Source organism: Vanellus vanellus, assembly GCF_965231255.1.
Source record: "Vanellus vanellus genome assembly, chromosome: 25".
NCBI classification, from domain to species: domain Eukaryota; kingdom Metazoa; phylum Chordata; class Aves; order Charadriiformes; family Charadriidae; genus Vanellus; species Vanellus vanellus.
The window spans coordinates 3874432-3893895 of NC_138930.1; the positions used below are offsets into that span (position 1 = coordinate 3874432).

At 53.3% G+C, this 19464-nt stretch overlaps 1 protein-coding gene and 1 long non-coding RNA gene across 3 annotated transcripts; both read right to left on the minus strand.

Moving 5' to 3' along the window:
• Positions 1-13218: 13218 nt before the first annotated feature.
• On the minus strand, positions 13219-13933 carry LOC309681619. Its single transcript, XR_014270052.1, has 3 exons — positions 13826-13933; positions 13589-13676; positions 13219-13481 (listed from the first exon to the last, which is right to left on the minus strand). It is a non-coding gene; the product is annotated as an uncharacterized lncRNA (long non-coding RNA).
• Positions 13934-15571: 1638 nt separating this feature from the next.
• On the minus strand, positions 15572-19282 carry EBI3 (Epstein-Barr virus induced 3). 2 transcript variants are annotated; one of them, XM_082495597.1, is made up of 7 exons: positions 19227-19282; positions 18437-18559; positions 17562-17786; positions 17352-17469; positions 17077-17249; positions 16025-16188; positions 15572-15887 (listed from the first exon to the last, which is right to left on the minus strand). In XM_082495597.1, exons 2-7 carry the CDS (start codon positions 18519-18521, stop codon positions 15735-15737), a joined length of 918 nt encoding a protein of 305 aa, XP_082351723.1. In that variant the 5' UTR covers positions 18522-18559; positions 19227-19282; the 3' UTR covers positions 15572-15734. The 2 variants fall into 2 exon arrangements, with proteins under 2 accessions (XP_082351723.1, XP_082351722.1); XM_082495596.1 differs by lacking the exons at positions 18437-18559; positions 19227-19282 and having other exon boundaries at positions 17562-17956.
• Positions 19283-19464: the final 182 nt, after the last annotated feature.

A 19464-nucleotide genomic window follows, 5' to 3' on the forward strand; every position in this document is an offset into this window, starting at 1 on the left:
ACCTTCAGAAATATGTATGAGCAAAGACTAAGGTCATGATATACTGTACACCTTAGCTGACGAAGGAAATTCTTGGCTCACACAAGACACTTTTTCCAAAGCGTTTGTCACTGGCACTCCCATCAACTCATATTCAGGGTGGAAAATCTGTCCAACATATAAAACAACGCTGCATCCCCTCTGTGTGTGTGTTGTTAAATTGTTCTGCTTTGGTCTAACCCTTAAACAATTTCCTTCAGTGAGAGAAGCTTTTATTCAGCCTCTCATATATGGAGACCTCTATTCCAAGTGGAGTCTAGATCTTTCAGGAGGGAGAACTCATATTTGAGTAACTTGGTTGGAAAAAAAATAAAAGCTGTAACGGTCTTGGAAATTCTGAAATGCAATCACCACCCACACATACACACAGACGAACACACACTGCGAACATCCAATCAGGAGGAAAATAAAGAAATTTTGGAAATAGCACTGGCACTTCCCTTGGTGTCTTTAGTGAAAGCACAATTTTGTTTGAACCTGGTAAAAAGGAAGGAAAAAAAAAGACATCTGAAAACCCAAGAGTTACAGGTACACAAAAATGAGCACACTGAAATCCATCAAGATCCTCCTACTGATGGTGAACAGATGCCACAAGGAAAGTGCAACCAGAGGAATGAAATACAATGTCTCCTCAGTGCCTCCCCCACGACAGCTCTAGAGTTAAATCCATTCATGGACTCTCTGAATCTGTAGGTTACACTATTTCCTCACTAAAATGAGAAGCAGCCTCATCCCATGCCCCAGTCATGTTTTCAGAGCAGTCACCTCTAAACTGTCTAACAGATGCAATCAGAAACTGCTCAGAAATTGTTTTCCAAAGTCTCGGCAAAGGGATGGTTACTAATGGCGAAAAGAAACTCGACAGAAATTCATGACTGGCACCGCTCTAAACTCAACCAGATCCTAGCTCACATATAGAAGGTTGCAGCAACTTGTAACCACAAAGAACAATCACATCTCCAAGACGCTCTAAACTAAACAAATTTAATGATGCCTCCTGCATGTCCCCGCTGCAAGAAGAACATCTGTTTCCTATGCAGTGGGGAGATATCCGACGATCTAATAGGTTTTGGAAGATTAGAAGGATAATGGAAGACATTTGCAATTTCTGAGTTTCCTAAAACTACATTTTAGCTTCAGGAAGGCTGAAAGGAAGGGGCTGAATGTACATATGAATCTGTGCCACATGCAATAAAACTGGGCTGAATAAAGATCACCAGGAATCACAGAAAAGCAGGAATAATTTACATATCCCTTATCAGTTGGAAAATACTGCGTAATCTGGACCTTTCTGGCCCCATCCTTAGCTTTGATCCAAAGTTTCTGCACAAGGAGAGGTGAGCTCAAATGTCACTCTGTGTCTTGGAAATCGTAACAGTTCATAAGATATAAAGCGAAGCACCAAAGGTTGGGAGACTTGCTACCAATTTGTGCAAGCTCACTGTAGGTATAAGTCCCTAACCACGACCTCCAGCAGGAAACATTCAGCCTAAATTTGGAGATGTTCTGCCAATATCCACTCCCCTCTCTCCCCAGCTGACTCTTGAGCACCCACATCCCCACATCTCCTGTCCTCCCAGATGTGATCACAGAAATCAAACCTAAGAAAATATGGCCCCTTGAGAACTCTAGAAGGGGCTCTGTGAAGACCAGTCTCTGAGAGGAACAGATGTCTCACTAACTACAAGGCAGGGTCTCCCCAGACCCCAGCCCAAACCGCAAGCTGGAGGAGGACATGGTTCACTGGATCACTGGAAGCCAGAAACTCGCACAGATCTGCAGTGCTTGTGGACAGCCAAAACTTGGCTGGGAAGGACAGTCATTCCTTCATGCTGAAGGATCAGAGCTCCTGGGAGGGGGGGAGGGGGGGACGGGACACAGTCATACTGTGTGGTCTTACAGGGCTCCCAGCTCTCTTTGGAAGATGCGTAATGGTATGCAGACAGAACACCCTATCTTATAGAATCATAGAATGGTTTAGGTTGGAAGCGACCTTGAAGATCATCTAGTTCCAACCCCCTGCCATGGGCAGGGACACTTTCCACTAGATCAGGTTGCTCAAAGCCCTGTCCAACCTGGCCTTGAACACCTCCAGGGATGGGGCAGCCACAGCTTCTCTGGGAAGACCTTCCTCAGGTCTCCTTGGAGTCTTTGTGTATTTCACTGATGTAGACACCTTAGAAGAGGAGAAAGAAGCTGGGAATGGAGGCGAGATGGTGGCAGGTGGTGAAGAGAGAACAGACCATGAATAGGAGATGAGCTAATTTCTGCACTAGAAGGAAAAGCCTGGGTGGAAACCTTGCGTCAGAGAGCGCTGAAGAGAGCAGGAAGGGATGTGGCGTCATTCTTGCTGGTGCTGGACAACAGTCTGACTTCATGGAGCTGTCCATGCGTTGGAGAAGACGCTGGCTGTGCACTCTAATTCCTCTCTAAATATCAAAACCAGATTAAACAAGCTAAGTCTCATGGCATCCATAAACCTAATCTTGTGAGGGCTGCAGAGTTCTCCTGGCGCCCCAGGTGAGAGGCTGCAGCTCTGACGAGCCCAGTCCACTACCCAAAATGCACACCAGAATGAACCGAGTCCCAAGTCATTCATCCCCCATCGAGGCTGGGGCAATGTTGCCTTATGTTTCCACGTGCCGGGTTCAATTCTGAAAAGAACATAAGCTACTAAAGCCACACGGCCCTTCTGCTCCCTTTGGGATCGCACCAAAAATGTACCTCCCCTCCCCCTGCATTTCCCCCCGACACACCTTTCCTTCCACTGGAACATAACCCCAAATAAGATGTTGGACTGACATTAAAGCAAAATGTATAAATATTTTTAAAAAGAGAAGAATTCCTGCCTCTCTAACAGTTTGCTCCAACTAATAGGTTTCAGATGTCTCACATACTTCATTCATTCAGCCCCATTCAGTCTCCTAGGAGCCCCCGCTGTATTTATTAAACACAGCAATTGTGGAATGTTCAGCACTTACAGAATAAAACACACCATTTTTTTTTTTTTTTCCAAAAAAAGCGTAATTAGAAAGCTTTGTGAGTGACCTAAAACTGTCATTCTGGTTCCAATCCCAGTGCCCACTCCAGCATTCTGCAGCTGGCCCCAGTGCTGTGCCACAGCTTAACCCTTTCTGCATTATCCAAGCGCACCCCAATAATACTTTCTCCTTTTTTTTTTTTTTTCCATCCTGATCGTTTCACTGCCTTCCCGGAGCACCTCCTTTTCACTGTGTTATTATTAAGCGTGTACTTTTGGACACTTGGCTCTCAAACACATCTTGTCTCTGCAGTCCCAGTAACTCTTCCCACTGCTCGACGCGAGAGTCAAGCCCCAAAATCCTGCAGGATGCCAGTGCTAATTTCAGCAGCAAAGAGCTGGAGAACACGAGACCTTTCCTAGAGGGACTCAAATGGAAGCAGACATAACAGAAGAGCCATTTTTCATTACAATGCTGGCAGTAAGAGCAGAGGAGGATGTCTGGGCTAGAAGCATTGTAGAGAGGCAATAGATGGAGTTTGTTCCAGCAAAAGTAACCTGCCAGCGCTGGGTGACTGGTCAGAACGGTTTGCTGGAGTCTGGCATCAGCCCAGCCCTTCTTTGGGGAGAGACACGTGAAAAGCAGATCTTAAAGGGTATATGAGGCCCTCAGTCAGGGCTGGAAAGATCTGGCAGGAGCCAGCAGCGGAGAAATGGCCTTTGCTTAAGGCCACATCCAGTTTGTGTGACCGATAAGTTTCTGTCGGGGTCTTGAGTGCACTAATAGGACTTAATGGCCCCCAACCAGCCTCACCTGGGGTCCCTGGGCCAAGAGCTCCACTTCAGTTCAGTCCTGCCTGAGTTATGTCCAAGGTAAGCCTGTCCCCAGCTCTGTCACTGGTGGTCTGGACTCTGGCGTCCACCTCTATCTGGGCCCTGGTGGGTGCGGACCCTGCCCAGAGAGCTGTGTTGTCCTTCTCAACTACCACCCCTCCGTACCTTAGGGTGCAGCCAACCTTCTCCTAAGTGATTTGGAGGTGCAGAGGACACAGCCTGAATGGGCCAGGCAAGAACCAGGACATGGGAAGGCTGGCATCTAGGAGTGAGCATGGCTGGGACGGAGCAAAGCACTCGGTTGGGACTCACTAGACCTGGGAAGGCATCAGCAGTGACATGGGGGCTGTAGGCACTGCCCTAGGAACGGTTCACGGCTATACAGTTTCTGGCTCTTGCTGTTGTGTCCAGACCCCGTGGGACACAGCAGGATTTTGGTATACCATCAGCAAGACCTGGGAAAGGCAATATGTACAAAAGGGTTTAGGAGAGCCGCGATCTCCCCAGTCTGAAAGTGGCTGCCCATGAAGGTCCTGGCAGGACTGTGGGAAGTGCCTCTCTGCTGTCCTTCTTTGTGTAACTGGAGGAGATGTCTTCATCCCCTCCACCTCCCCTTTTATGAGCTCTGATCACCACATACTGTGCCACTGGTCTGGGTTTTTTTCTTCCTGCAGTGGCAGCAGTATTGCGGCAACAGCCGAGCCCTAAACAAACACATCATGGGAAGACTGACCTCTCCCCAAAGGTGTTATGATTCATTTTTCACCCTTTCTTGGATGAGGAGCTCCACACCCATGCCCACATGGGAGACCCCCTCGTTCATGGGAACTGCACTGGTGTCACTGTTTCCACATTACTGCCCGCTTCAAAGACCCCAGAATAAGTCTTGTCCCAGACAGGCTCCCAAGGGAGTCGTCAGTTTAGAGTCAGGATTCTTGATTATTAGTCCCACTGCAGGAGGTTATACAGGAATAGATGAATACTACTGTGCTATAAAATGCACAAATGTGCTCAGAGTCACTTCAGAGCAATCTTAGTGCTTCATTACAGCACTCTCGATGGAAAGTACATCTGTCACAGCTCTCTACTCGGGTAGGACAACTCCTTGCTCTGATCGCTTCCAGGGGTTTCCCATCTTTGCTTTACTTTTTACCATGTAATTGTACAGAAGACAAAACACCCCTGGGAGCTCTGGTTCCTGCAGTATTGCAAATGCTCTGGCGTGCTCCCTCTCCGTCTATTTGTTTTAGCACTGCCTGGTAGCATCTTACCAGTAAACCCTTCATCACCCCTCAGAAAGTCCCCATCACATCATCTTGGAGTGTTCCTTTTCCTAAATTTCACATTACTGTAAATCAGATCCCATCTAGACACCACCTGCAGTCAGCATAAAGGAATTAGCAATCCAGATTAATTCTCTGGTGGGTTCAGACCCTTCCAGAGGGGTCCAGACCCATTCCTACTTACACAGAGTAAGGTGTACACACCCAGGTGCCCAGCTAAGACTGGGATATCTCAGGTAGTGCTATGTCTCCTGCTCTTCCCATCAGTATTCTTACCCCCATCAGATACTGTCTCCTCACAGGACGAGGGGGAATGGCTTCAAACTGGAAGAAGGTAGACTTAGATTAGATATCAGGAAGAAATTTTTCCCTTTGAGGGTGGTAAGGCACTGCCCCAGGTTGCCCAGAGAAGCTGTAGAAGCTCCATCCCTGGAGGTGTTTAAGGCCAGGCTGGATGGCGCTTTGAGCAACCTGGGCTGGTGGGAGGTGTCCCTGCCCAGGGCAGGGGGGTTGGGACTTCAAGGTCCCTTCTAACCTAGACCGTTCTATGACTCTACAATTCTTCACAGCTTTGCCTATTTGTAAATAACTCCCACTCCAGTGGAACCATGGTGTCACCTGAGGCAACTCGGCATAGCTTTATGTGAGTGTAGCCAACATCTCATGCTCATGTTAGACTCAATTAGCACATGCTCTGAAAATGCAAATAGTGCCACTACTATCTCTAAGTGCCACAGAAACTAAGCCCTGGAAAAATAAGCTAGGGCTTAAAGAGGTTAAGAAAGCCACAGAGCGCAGCATTGCTCTGAGATCCCCGAGTGACAAGGATGGAGACACACAGCTTGTCACTTCTTGCATGTTGCAGAGAAGCAGCGGCAGGAGTCAGGGAGACATTCCTGGGGGAGAGAGATGGCCTGGCGATACACTGAGGCAGGGTCATGGGGCTCAGAAGTATTTTCCTCTGGATAGTGCATGAGGCAGGAGAGTGGAGGGTTGGCTCGTTGCAGCTCAAGCCAGAGCAAGGAAGACGTTGCAGACAGGGTCCTTTTTTAAGGTCAGCTCTCCAAGGACCCTCTTATTTCAGCAGTCTCTCCTCCCATGCTGAGGTAACAACTGTGTGCAGGGAAGAGGGTGGCATGTTTTGTAAGGCAGTTGGTTCACAGACAGGTGAGATGCACAGACAGAACGAGTAGTCATCCCCAACTTCTTGCAGCCTTGTATTTTCCCTTCCCAGCTGCCCCTCAGCTCTGCCTCACTGCCACCAGGACTTGGTCCCTTCCAACAAACTGGTCTTCCAAGTCAAAGGTTCCCACGCTCTGCTCACAGAACACAGATCTCCAGAGATCTTCCGGGGTTTCCACTGAAATTCAGGGCCTTCTTAGCTTCCCAGAAGTGCACTTGGCAGACAGCTCCAAAGATCTGTTGCCACAAAGCACACAGGCATCCGTCAGTGCTTCCATGCCCGGGGCTCCAGCAGCCGTAGGAAACCCCAGACAAGCTGAGGGATGTGAGTTTAGATTCAAGGATCTGGAACAGGAACCCATGGAGCAACCAAGTTTCAACTCCCCCTTTCAAAGCTGCCCCATCTTGAATTGCTCCCCGATACTTCAGTCAGCCATCTACGTGCTCACGGCGTATTTATTTTCTGGAGAGATGCCCAGCCCATGAGCTTGAACCAGTGCCGCAGTCCGAGCATCTGACCATGTATTGGAAAAAACCCTAAGGAAGATTCCTGCCCATTCCTGAAACTTGGTGCCTCTGGGACAACAATACTCCCCGTCCCATTATGGCTTTCCAGCCTTTTCTGTGAGGCTGGCTAAGCATCTGCTGGTGATTAAGGGGTTTGTCATTTGGAAAGAGCTGACAATTACCTCTAATTGTTCAAACTAGGTCAGGTTCTTCAGCACAAGTTTATGTGATGACTGTTGGCTGGAAATTAGGCTTTCAAACCCCAGTGGTCACTGGAGAGGAGAATCCACCTCTCCTTTCACGTTCAGGAAAAAAATTTCCTCCCATAAATAACGGGTCCTGGTCTCACAGGACTTGACCTGTGTGCGTCCCTGACCCCCTGAGTTATCAGCCATGCTTTTATACAAACCCTTCAAGTGTTTCAGAGTTTGCCTGTAGAATTACGGGTGAGAACAGATCACAGGCAGCGGGACACAACAGACAGGAAGAGCACCCTCTTCCTCGTTAATGGCTAAATAAGTGGAGGGGTTATGCATAGCCTGGGCAGTCAGGACAGGAGGTTTCTGCCTGATTTGCTGAATGACTACATGTATTGAGTCTACACGGATTTGCCCGGCAGGTTGTGCTTATGCTGACTGCTCAGCTTCCCCTTGCTTTTGAGGCAGCTTATCTGAGGCATTCCTGCTGTGCTTGTCCAGTTCCAAAGGAGGTGGTGTCTGAGGTGGTGCCTCCAGAAGCTCTGTGCATTGCCCTGGGAACGGCAGAACAGGTCTGGTTCTCCGTAACTAGACAAGGGAGTGAAGGGAATTTCCAGGATGCTGGAGGAATTTCAAAGACAGTTTTCTCATCAAACTTCCCATGTCAAAATTCCCAACTTGCTTGGAAATGTCCTTTGGGGCCTCAGGTGCAAGGTGAGAGCATCAAGACTGCAGTTTTAACCCCACATGGGCAAAGGATACCTCTTTCCTTTTTTTCAGGGATCTATCATCCAGGGCAGGCTCTAATTTCCCCCTGAGCTGGGAACTTCTCGTTAGGTGAGCAGTGACCATTACCAGTTCTATTCGTCAGTCCTACGGGGGCCTCGGCAAGCTGTGTGGCTGGCCCCCTTCTCCTGGGAAAAGAACTCCTGGACAGCAGGATGAGGGAATGTATGCTAGGGACAGCACAACAACATCACAAGGGTGTTCCCGGGCGTTCCTTTGAAAAGCTATGAGCTTTTAGATGTTCGCAATGCTCATTCAGGGCTCCACATGCCTGAAAAGCCTCCTCAGGATCTTTCTGCACAGCAGGAAACACTGGAAAGTGGAGAGAGTTGAGAACCTGAAAGGCCATTTGGGGCACTGCTTGTGCCAGGCTCCCTCCTCTTCCTTCTGTCATTGACTGAGGAAAAGGAGCGGTAACCTGGTGCCAGCGCTGGATGCAAGGGGAACTAGTTGAGCCATTTCCTAACTGTTATACGTGTGTGTCGCTGATTACCCTGCTTGCCTGAAAAGCTTTTACTCCATCTTGCTTTCGGACACGAACAAAGTCCTTCCCAGAAAGGCTGTGGCCGTGAATTAATCACAGTGTAGTCACTGACTATTCCCTCCAAGAACCGTGGCAGCCCCAGGGAAGTATAAAAGGAGTTCTTTATATACTTACTTACTTCCCTCAAAAGTCAAGCCAGTGATGCCGTTGGGCACAACTGCAGGAACAGCCCAGCACAGGTATCTCATATCCACATCCCAGGCAGTTTTTAGACAGGTTTTTGGCAGTGCTGTCTACAGAGAAGATTCTTTTGAAGACAGGAGCAAGTCACACATACCCCAACACGGAGCAAAACCCCAGTTAATGAGATAGTTAAAGAGGTACAAACACAACTGGAAAATATGCTGCACTGAAAGGCCAGTATATTCAAATTCTTTCTCCCTAATTACATGTGATTGCTTTTTGGCAAGCGCTCAACCTGCCAGAGCAGTGAGGTTTTACAAACATTCACATAGGCATTAGATCATTGTTTGAATGAGTTATTGGCAGCCCAAATCTGAAGTAAAAACATAGTTTAAAGAAGACCATATTGAACAGGGTGAAGCTGTCTACTTTCATGTCTCCTGATTGTCTCTGGACACCCAAGATCCCCTTGAGCTCCATGTCACTCACATCACAACAGCATTCACGGCTATGGATGTCATGCTTTGCGGTGTTCTGACACAGATTCATCACTCGTGCAAACAGCAGGCCACAGATGGATGGATTCCTTTGCCTTATTGCAGAATGGAAACGCAGGTTTGAAATGTATGTGGTGTTCAGGGAGGGGGCTGTGCACACTCAACGCTGGAGATGGCTCAGAGCACAAGCGCCTATGGACAGTGACTATAAGCGCATGCCAACGTACCCTGGTGATCTTCGCTGATCTGCCCATACACACATTATTCCAGTGGTATGACCGTATTAACACTTAAGTCATCTCCATATCACTAAATATAACAACGCAGGTGTTCTCCAACATCACTCACCACTTTGAGGGGGACAATGGTGACTTATGGGAAATATCACTGAAATCAGATGTCATTGTTAAGAAAACGGATTTTACTACATCAGACCTTTCCACATCCAAACATTGCCACACATTCCAGAAGAGCCCTTTCCCCTCTGTATTTTAATAGTCTTTTTGCTTTGCTCTAGTGAAACATGTCCTTGCCTCTGCTGGAACAGTTTGACAACAAGGGATCAAAGTCTCTGAGCTCTGGAGCACTATATCATCCTCTAGCAAAACCTTTGAGAAAAAGCAAGTGGTAACTCAGCCCCACAGCAAAGGCCAAATGGGAACTAAGGCAGAATCCACTGGTCCCTCAGGTCAGTACCAATGCCTTGAGAAAGCCACCTGAGGCAAGAGGATGGAGGACCCACAGAGGAAGGAGACTGCAGATCCAGTGGACCAGACCGAATAGGTAAGCTGACATTGTCCCAGAGCTGGCACCTAAGAGACTGGTAGCACAAGGCTTGAGCTGGAGCCTTTCTGTTTGCGATGTCCAGTCTGTTCCACCACCAGTGCCTGCTGCTGGCTGCTGCCATCAGGGAGTCCCTGCCCTACTCAGGAAGAATTAACGCCTGTTGTAGACGCGAGTCTGCTCTCCACAAAACACAGGTGGTGCAGAGCTTGAGGAGAGCCTCTGGCAGCTTGGCTGGTGGATAAAAATACTCTACCCTCTGGCAGCCGACCAGCCTGGAGCACTGCGTGGTGTGGCTTCCGCCCCAGAGGCCCTTGCTGGACACCCTTGCCTTACATGTGCTTCCTAAATTAGATCTCCCGAGACCCACGTTGGCTTTTTAAGAGGGAGGTGAGCTTGTTAGTAAGCAACGTTATCCATTAAACACGAATCGGCAGCTTTTATTAGACTTCAAAGTGCTGTAAAAGGAAAAGAGGGAGGGTACAACATCGCGAACCCACTCACCTCCCCGGTGGAGCCCCTTTGCCTGGCACAGAGGGGTTTTCAGTCAGGCATTCTTGCAGGTTACTGTAATTGTTAAGTTCCCTAATGCTGCTAAGTTACAGCACGCCCCAGACTAAACAGGGGAGCCTTGTGAAGGTGCAAGAAGATAGAGACAAGGCTTGTAAAGGGGCAGCTCCCCAGTGGGCCCCTTCTCCTGAGGCCAAAGAGAAAGAAAAACCCAAGCTGGAAAGGATCTATCTGAGGACTGCCAAGCTCTCCACCCAGGAAAGTCAGGGTATGCAGGCTCCTTTCTTACCAAATCACAGCTGTAGTTACTCCCTGTCTGCCACCAGCTGTGTTGCTGGCATACAAAAACCCAGTTAAATCACGTTATGACATAGCAGGAAAAAAAGCACATGCACCGTCAGTCAGCCATTCCCTTCATGCAGGTCCCTTCCACAACATGCTCAGGGATAATCTGAGTGAACTGGTGAAACTTTGGTCCATGATTTCATTGACTAAGAGGGACGGTCTTGTTCACAGAGAGTGACCATTCCGGCTATGGTGATACGATATTCGAGCGCACACCAATTGCCTCAGGTCACTGCCTTGTATTCCAAAACCTCAGCTTCCATAAAGAATATTAATAAAGCGGTATATTTTGGTTACAGAGAAAACTGCAGAAATAGAATCTGAATGTAAATGATGGAGAAACATCTGTGAAAGTTATGAGAGCTGCCAGGCAACAATAAAAAACTGCCCTGCCAAGGACATTTTTTAATCAGAATCCAAATTCAAAGATTTCTTATTAAGAAGGTACAAAGAGAAAACAAAAAATACACATGATATTCAGATGACAGAAACTGTCCTGTAAAAGCTCTCATGAGTTTGCCATCACATTTTAGAAAGAATGTGGAATTTATGCCGTTTTGAGCTGATTTCAGAATGCAAACCTTGTGTTGCAAGCAACGCTTTATTAAGATCTGAATCAACAAAAACCTTAAAGATCTTTTTGAATATCAACTAGTTCCACTCCAGCATCCTGCGAGGTATTGGTTATCAGCATCATCCTAAAGACATGGAAATTTTGCAGCGAAGCTGATATCCTTCCTGAGGTCATACACTGATGCAAGTGACAGAGCCAGGGAGAAAAATAATTGTTCCTGGCTTTTAAGTACTAAGCAACTCTGCCTCCCTGAAATAAGAATTTTTTTCTTTTTTCTTCCTCAAGCAGCAGAACCTGCAAAATGCAAAGAAAATTGGGAGGTGGACTTTTGTCCCCATACGTATAACCAATTTTTGCCATTGCAAACCTTGTAAACATACACTCCTAACCTAGACATTACTGAGCCATTAGTTGCTCTAAACTGCAGACTTCCCATCCCAGAGACCCGATTTCACTCCATACACCACGGCACTAACTCAGAAGCTGTCTGGCTTACACAACCACACCAGGAAAGTCCAGGTGTTCAGCCCAGCCAGTTTGGAGTCTCTTTTAGTGCGCTTTGGATCACCGAATGGACACACAATGGCTGATTGTCAGCGTGAGGCCAAAGGGAGCTGACACTTTCCCAGAGAAAAATGCCTTTGCTGTGTGTCTGGAAGGTTACACAGCTGTAAGTCAGACACAGAAGGAGCTGAAACCCTATAGGGATTATTGCCTCAAACCCACACGTGCTATGGAAGGAAGCTCTCCTGTGGACTGACATACCATTAACTCCTGCTGGTGGGAGCCTGTTCCTATGGCTGGAAGTCCTTTACAGCCTCAAACTGCTGGTTGCTTGTCCTGCAGATAACTCTTGTCTCATCTCTGACCTAGCGACTTGGCCTGGCTTGTATTTATTTTCTCATTTTATAAGAAACAGGCTCTTCTCTGAACTCGTTATTGGTGGGAATACTGGCATGGTGCGAGGCTGGGACCCATGCTGTACAGCATCAAATACTCGAGCGGGAGAACTGGGAACATGTCCAACACGCTGTCTGTCTTCCTGGGAAAAATCTCCGCTCTACACACTCCCAATCGTGCCATCAGCTGGAGCAAGATGGAACTTCACTGCATGAGATGAAACTCAAAAATGCCCTTTAAGGACAGCAAGCACTGCCAGGCCCCAGGCAAAGCCCGGTGAAGACCCTGCGGCTCTCTGAAGAGCAGAAGGACACTGCCCAGGCTCCTCCAAAGGCTGGTGAAGGTGCCAGGGAAGCCTGGAGGTGAGCAGGGCCTCTTGAGCACTCTGGAAAGGGCTGTGCTGGGGTGAGGGTGTTCGTGGGGCTCCGCGCTTGCTCTGCCACCTCATCCTCACCAAGCCCCGGTCCACAACACAGACCCACCAGCTAGGGCTTCCCACGCAGGAGTGGCCATGACTGAAAGCTGTTGGTGGCCCTCACCTTCTCTTGCTCAGGGAAACAATGAGGCATTCAAGATGGGATCGGAGCAGAGTACAGGTTGGACGGGGCTTGGAGCAGCCTGGTCTGGTGGGAGGTGTCCCTGCCCATGGTCGGGGGGGGGGGGTGGAACTGGGTGATCTTTGAGGTCACTTCAAACCTAAACCATTCTGTGATTCCACGATAACGGTGTCATCACCACGCAAGGGACTACAGAGTCATCCTGGAGAGCACAGGGCATGAAAACTGCTCCGGGCACTAAAAAGACCTCATGAGAGGAGTTCGAAGAGGGCTACAGCACATTACAGCTCCTGAGGTGGTGTGCCGCGTGCTGGGGCAGCCTGGCGGGCCATCGCCACACGCCTACAGCCCCCGCGGCCTGCCCGGGCGCCGCATTGCGCATGCGGAACCCTGACGGCGCAAGTCCGGGCCCCACCGGGCGCACTGCGCATGCGCCACACGGCCGGCGACAGCGCGTAGGGACCACCACGCGACGGCGGCCCTTAGTGCGCATGCGCACGGCGCGGCAACCCGCGTGAAACCACTCATCGTTCGGACCGGTCGCACTGCGCATGTGCACACACTGCTGCCTGGCGGTGCCGCCGCCTCACACCACGAGGGGGCAGCAGCGGGCCCCGCAGAGCCCCGGGGCTCGGCCGGGGTCCCCGTAAGCCCATTCTGCCTTCCGGAGAGCCCCGGGGCCTCATCCGGGATCTGGCAGGGCCCTGCTGCCCTCCACACTGCCCCGGGGATTTTTCCTCTCCTTTTCCCTCTCCTTCTGCATCATCCACTCCTCTTCCTCCAGGACTTCCACAGGTTGGAAGCTGCGAGTGGCTCTGCGCTCCGTGGCTTTCTCACGATCTAAGGAAAACGCAGGGCAGAAACGTCACTGTACTGGGACAATTCACCTCCAGCCCTCTTGTTGCCACTTTCATGGCTCCAGGTGAACGTTTCCCAATTTCACTCACATCACGGAGCAGACATCCACGTCCCTTCATTCTCCTCCAGCTGACACACTGCTGCTCCCTGCCCAGGGACAGGCAAGACACTTCAGCACTGCCACGAAAAGGGAAGGGACACCAAAAAGGACACGGTCAGACTCAGGCTCTGCTGGGACACCCCCTCCCCATGAGGTACAGGCAGACCCCACGCTCAGCAGTCTGCAGACAGTACAGGCTCCCCAGAAAACACTGAAAATACGTCACCTTGAAAGTGATCTCTGCCAGGCACTGCAGCAGCGGAAGGTGGGAAGTCCCGAGTACACCTCATTCTGAACAGTCTGCTTACGAGTATTTCTTCCCCTTAGAGATGTATTCACCACACGTCTTGCAATTAAAAAAGAAAAGTCTGTAACACATCAAAAGGACAAACAGACCAATAAAAGTCCGAATGATTTTCGCGCTGTCAGCCCGGCTTCTGAGCAATGGTTATTTTTGCATTTGGAAATTCAGTACCCACTCTTCAAACAGCCCCAAAATGACCCACGGCATCTCTTCCCTCTCTCTCCTCCCTTTTCTTCAGCTCTCCGTCACCTTTTAGTGGCTGCTGGCGGCAGCTTCCCTGCAGTGGACAGGGTTAAATAACCCCCACCAAACTCCTCGGGGTCTGCCTGGCTCCGAGCCCAAGCTCCCCCCTCACCCCTCGCACGACTTTAGACCCTAACTCGCTTGCCCTGCTGGGGACCCCCCAGCCCAGCCGCCCCCCACCGCCCCCAGTCTGGGACCCACGATCAGCCCCACACCCACCAGCTCTCCCCCCCTCCCCGGCCTGCGGGCCGCCTCTCAAGCCACCAGGCCCCCCCTTCAGCCTGCAGACCCCCCTACAGACATCAGGAACCCCTCCAACCTGTAAAGGGCTGAAGATTCCCTCAGCCTGGAGACCCCTCCACACTGCCAGGGGACCCCCCCGGCCTCTATAACCCAGCCACCCGCTCCGACATGACCGGACACCACCCTCAGCCCCGCTGCCACCCGCTACTTCCGGGAATTAACCCCGCCCCTCCGCGGCTCATTGGCCAGACGGGTGAAGTCTCGCCTGCTACTGGCTGTCTCTGCCGTCCGTCAGCGAGATGCAGCACCGCCAAGAGCCCGCCCACTCGCGGCGACCTGAGAGGAGGTTCCGGGGGCGAAGGTCGGACCCCGGGAGGTCGTCGGGCCCTGGAGACCACGGAGAGAGGCCACGGCGACCGTACAGGCCGGGGGGGAGGGCAGTCTGGGCCATGGCGGAGTTACAGAATCCCAGACTGGTGGGGGTTGGAAGGGCCCTCTGGAGCTCCCCCATCCCACCCCCCGCCAGAGCAGGGGCACCTCCAGCAGTGGCACAGGACACCTCCAGGCGGGTTTGGAATGGCTCCAGAGTGGGAGACTCCCGCCCCCCTCCCCCCTCTCTGGGCAGCTGTGCCAGTGCTCTGCCGCCCGCACAGGAGAGAAGTTTTTCCTCATGCTCAGATGGAATTTGCCATGTTCCTGTTTGTTCCTGTCACCGGGCACAGCTGCAGAGAGTCTGGCCCCATCCTCTTGCCACCCGCCCTGTAGATATTGATCAGCGTTGATGAGATCCCCTCTCAGCCTTCTCTTCTCCGGCTGAACAGCCCCGGGGCTCTCAGCCTTTCCTCAGCAGAGAGGTGCTCCAGTCCCTGAGCATCTCCGTACCCTCCGCTGGACCCTCTCCAGCAGTTTCCTGTCTTGAACTGAGGAGCCCCGAACTGGCCACAGTGCTCCAGATGTGGCCTCCCCAAGGCAGAGCAGAGGGGGAGGATGACCTCCCTCCACCTGGACCCAGGACCATGCCAGGCCATATGAACCAGTAGAGGTGATTGGGGCCAGTTGGAGCCTGTGCCCTCCCCTCTGCCCATGGCCAGGGACGGCCTGGCCCTGTCCGACCTCACAGGGACTGTCCCCAGGGCCAGCTCAGCTGCTTCATGGAAAACATCACAAAAGTGGGATGGGGGTCAGAGCCTGTTTTATTGCCTGTTTCTGGTGGGCCCCTCAAGCACTGGTGGTTCCCCACTACTGGGGACACAAGGACAGAGAGCGGCTGGGGTGCATGCAGTCCCTCGGTGGGACAAGGGAGAGGAGCAGGATGGGGAAGGGGACACTGTCCCTGCTCTGCCTGTCATGGCTCCATCCAGGGCATCCCTGAAGCCGGCAGGCTCCAGGCGCTGAACTCCCCGCAGTCTGTGATGTCCTTGGCAGCCACCTGGATGTGGTGGAGGGTCCCGGGTAGCACTCCCGTCAGGGTGTAAGATGTCTGCTCATATGGCCCAATCTGGGTGGGGGTAGAGTGGGGTTAGGGGCACCCATGGGCAGGGGGGGCAGGACACAGCCATGCTCAGGGATGCATCCCTCAGCTGTGCCTCTGTTTACCCCATGCGGAAGGGGAGGATGCAGCAGGGGGAGCAGTACCATTTTGGTGACAGACCCTTCCTCCTGGGCATAGCGGATACGGTACTTCAGCGGAAAGTACTCCGGGAAGGGCCAGGACCCTGGCGGGCTCCACTCCAGCAGCAGCTTCATGCTCTCCCCAGGGATGGGTGAGACCCGCAGGTCTTCAGGGGGGTCCGGCTTTACTAACGAAGCAGGGAGACAACAAAGGTGTGAGGTGCTAGCTGGGGGATCCGTCATTGCGCCGCGCCATGTCCACCAGCCCCGCTGGCTGAGCTTGCAATGCAGGCTACAGAGGTTATAGAATCATAGAATTGCTTGGGTGGGAAGGGACCTGTAAAGGCCATCTAGTCCAAAGCTCTGCAGGGAGCAGAGACATCTTCAACTCAATTAGGTTGCTCCAAGCCCCGTCCAACCTGGTCTTGAACACCTCCAGGGATGGGGCAGCCACAGCTTCTCTGGGCAACCTGCACCAGGGACTCACCACCCTCACAGTCAAGATTTTCTTCCTCATATCTCATCTAAATCTCCCCTATTCCTGTTTAAAACCATCACCCCTTGTCCCGTCGCTCCTCTCTCTGATCAGGAGTCCCTCTCCCATCAGGAGTCCCTCCCCAGCTCTCCTGGAGCCCCTTTAGGCACTGGAAGGGGCTCTAAGGTCTCCCCGGAGCCTTCTCTTCCCCAGGCTGAACACCCCCAACTCTCTCAGTCTGTCCTCCCAGCAGAGGGGCTCCAGCCCTCCCAGCATCTCCGGGGCCTCCTCTGGCCCTGCTCCGACAGCTGCATGTCCTTCTGCTGTTGGGACACCCTGAGCTGGAGGCAGCACTGCAGGGGGGTCTCCCCAGAGCAGAGTGCAGCAGAGGGGCAGAATCCCCTCCCTTACCCTGCTGGCCACGCTGCTTTTGACCCAGCAAATCATTACACTGATGTTTCCGCATCCCAAGCAGAGGAGCACACCGGAGGGGAAAGGCCCAATGGAAGCCCCAGGGCTGGATCAGACCTAGGCATGCTGCGGGAGGTGGGGGGTTAAGCGTGAGGGGTCTGCGGGACCCGGCTGCCGCAGCAGCACTCACTGATGTTCTCCAGGAGGAAGGGCAGGAGTCGTGAGGCAGTGCCCAGGGGGTTCACGGCTGTCACGTTCACCACGTAGGGAGTGAGCGAGAGCATCTGCACGTCCCCAAAGGAGCAGCTCCGTGGACCCGTGCGGACGCACTCGCCCGTCTCTGTGGCCCCCCACATGCCGTGCCTGGGGGGCAGAGGAGGGAGCTGGGTGGGCTGCCCTGCCTGCAGCTCCAGGTGCAATGCAGGCACAGGGGGACTCAGCCGGGGCTCAGGGACCCCCACTGACCTGTACGTGGCCACAAAGTCAGTGTCCAGCAGCGGCTCGGGGGCCAGGACCCAGGAGCAGTTCACTGCCTGCGGATAGCTGATGGCCCAGCACTCGATGGCCGGCGGTGCAGGGGGATCTGGGGCAGGGGACAGTCATCACCCCGCTGCCGGCCTCCCCAGGGGACCCCCAGCTAGCAGTGGGGGACACGGAGGGGCCACGGTCACTCACAGCCCAGCCGCAGGCAGACAGTGGCCCAGGTCTCACCGGTGCCAGGGTGGTGGCAGCTGTAGTGGCCCTCGTGGGCCAGGCTGGCATTGGGGAGGGCCAGCCCTGGTGCAGGGTATGTTCCCAGGACAGTGTCCCCCCGGCGCCACTCAGCCGTCCCCCCAGCTGCAGCTGGGCACCGCAGCAGCACCTCGGTGCCCAGGGTGCCATGCTGCAGGGCACAGCGGGCTGGGGGACATGGAAATGGGCATGGGCTGCACCCCTGGGTGCAACCCCCCCATTCCCCCACTGTGGTCCCTGGCAGGGGGGTCCAGGGACACGCCATGGCGGGGGAAGGGATTGGTAGGGGGTGACGCTGGGTTGGGAAGGGTCTGCACCTCCCTGGGCCCCCCAACTCCGTTCCCAGCACCCCAGTGTTCCTCCCTCCCTGATGCCCCCATTCCCAGTCCCTGTGCCTCTGTCTTTGGTCCCCTCATATCCCCCAGAGCCCCAGTATCCCTATTCCTCCATCACCATCCCTCCATGTCCCCAGTCCCTCCAGTATCCCTATCCCTATACCTCTATCCTTAGATACTCTGTTATTCTGTTCCTGGTCCCCTCAGTGCCACTATACCTCCATCCCTGCTCCCTCCATCTCCATCCCCAGTGCACTCACTCTGCCGAGTCCTTCTGTCTCCAGTTGCCCCAGATCCCCCCATACCTCCATCCCAGTCCCTCCAGTCCCTCCCTCCCCAGTCCCCCATGCACCCAACCTCTGTCCCCAAGCCTGCTTGTCCCCCCAGGTCCCACCATACCTCCATCCCTGCAGCCCCAGTCCCTCCATCCCCAGCCCCGCATGCCCCCGTACTTCTGTCCCCATTGTCCCCGTCCCCCTGTACCTCCATCCCCAGTGCTGCCCGCCGTATGGTTGTGGGGAACAGTGCACACAGGTGCCACAAAAGCCACCACCCAAAGCCACTTCATGTCAGGGAGACTCAGCGGAGCTGCCCGGTTTCAGGGACCTGTGGTGACAGGCAGGATAGTCAAACCCCAGGGGAGGGGACAGCAGAGACACCATGGCCATGGGTCCCCAGGTGGTCCAGAGGCATCGCCCTAAAGCTGGGGGTCCAAACCCGTCTCTGGGCCACCCCACAGTGTCATGCCTCAGTTTCCTCTCTGGCCTTGCCGCATGCCCTGGGGACAGGGGATGGTTTCTCGCCACTGCTGCCGCTGATCCTGATAGATCCTGCTGCCAGGAAGGAGGAGAGGGCAGAGGCACCCTGTGTGACCAGTTTCCCACGGGGACCTGCAGCCACCCCTGCAGACCTGTGCCCATAATCGGCTTTTGGGTCACTCTGAGCCTTGGCCATGGAAGGGGCCAGTGTGCTCGGACGGCACCCACCTCCCAGGGCACAGAGACCCCCCAAAATCCAGCCTGGGGGCTGAGCTGAGTTCCCTGCTGGGACCAAGCATGCACCACCAGCAACAGATCCTGCCCCTGTCATCACCCACCCTGGCTGTGGGCTGGCACAGCCCCCGGGGGGGGACATGCCTGGCTTTCCACGTTATCATGGACAAGGGTTTCCCCACAGTGCCCCACAGCCAGGTGTTGTGGGGCCACCATTCTCCCCCCAGCACCGCCCTATGCCCCCAGCCCCACGGGGAGCCCTGTCCCCCTGTCATACTCACCGCAGTAGGGCCAGGCATCTGGGACCAGAGGCTCTGTCACCGCTGGTGCGGGAAGCTGCAGCCCCGGCTGGCCTCAGCCCACTTCCTCGCACAGGAAACACCGTCCCCAGTGGGGACCCGCCGCCCAGCGCGGCTCCACAGGGATCCCCGTGCATGGGGCCTCTGACTGCCCCGGACCCGCAGGAAAGCAGTTTTGGCTCTGGCCAAGAGCGTTTCAACCCTTCCCACGCCACCACCC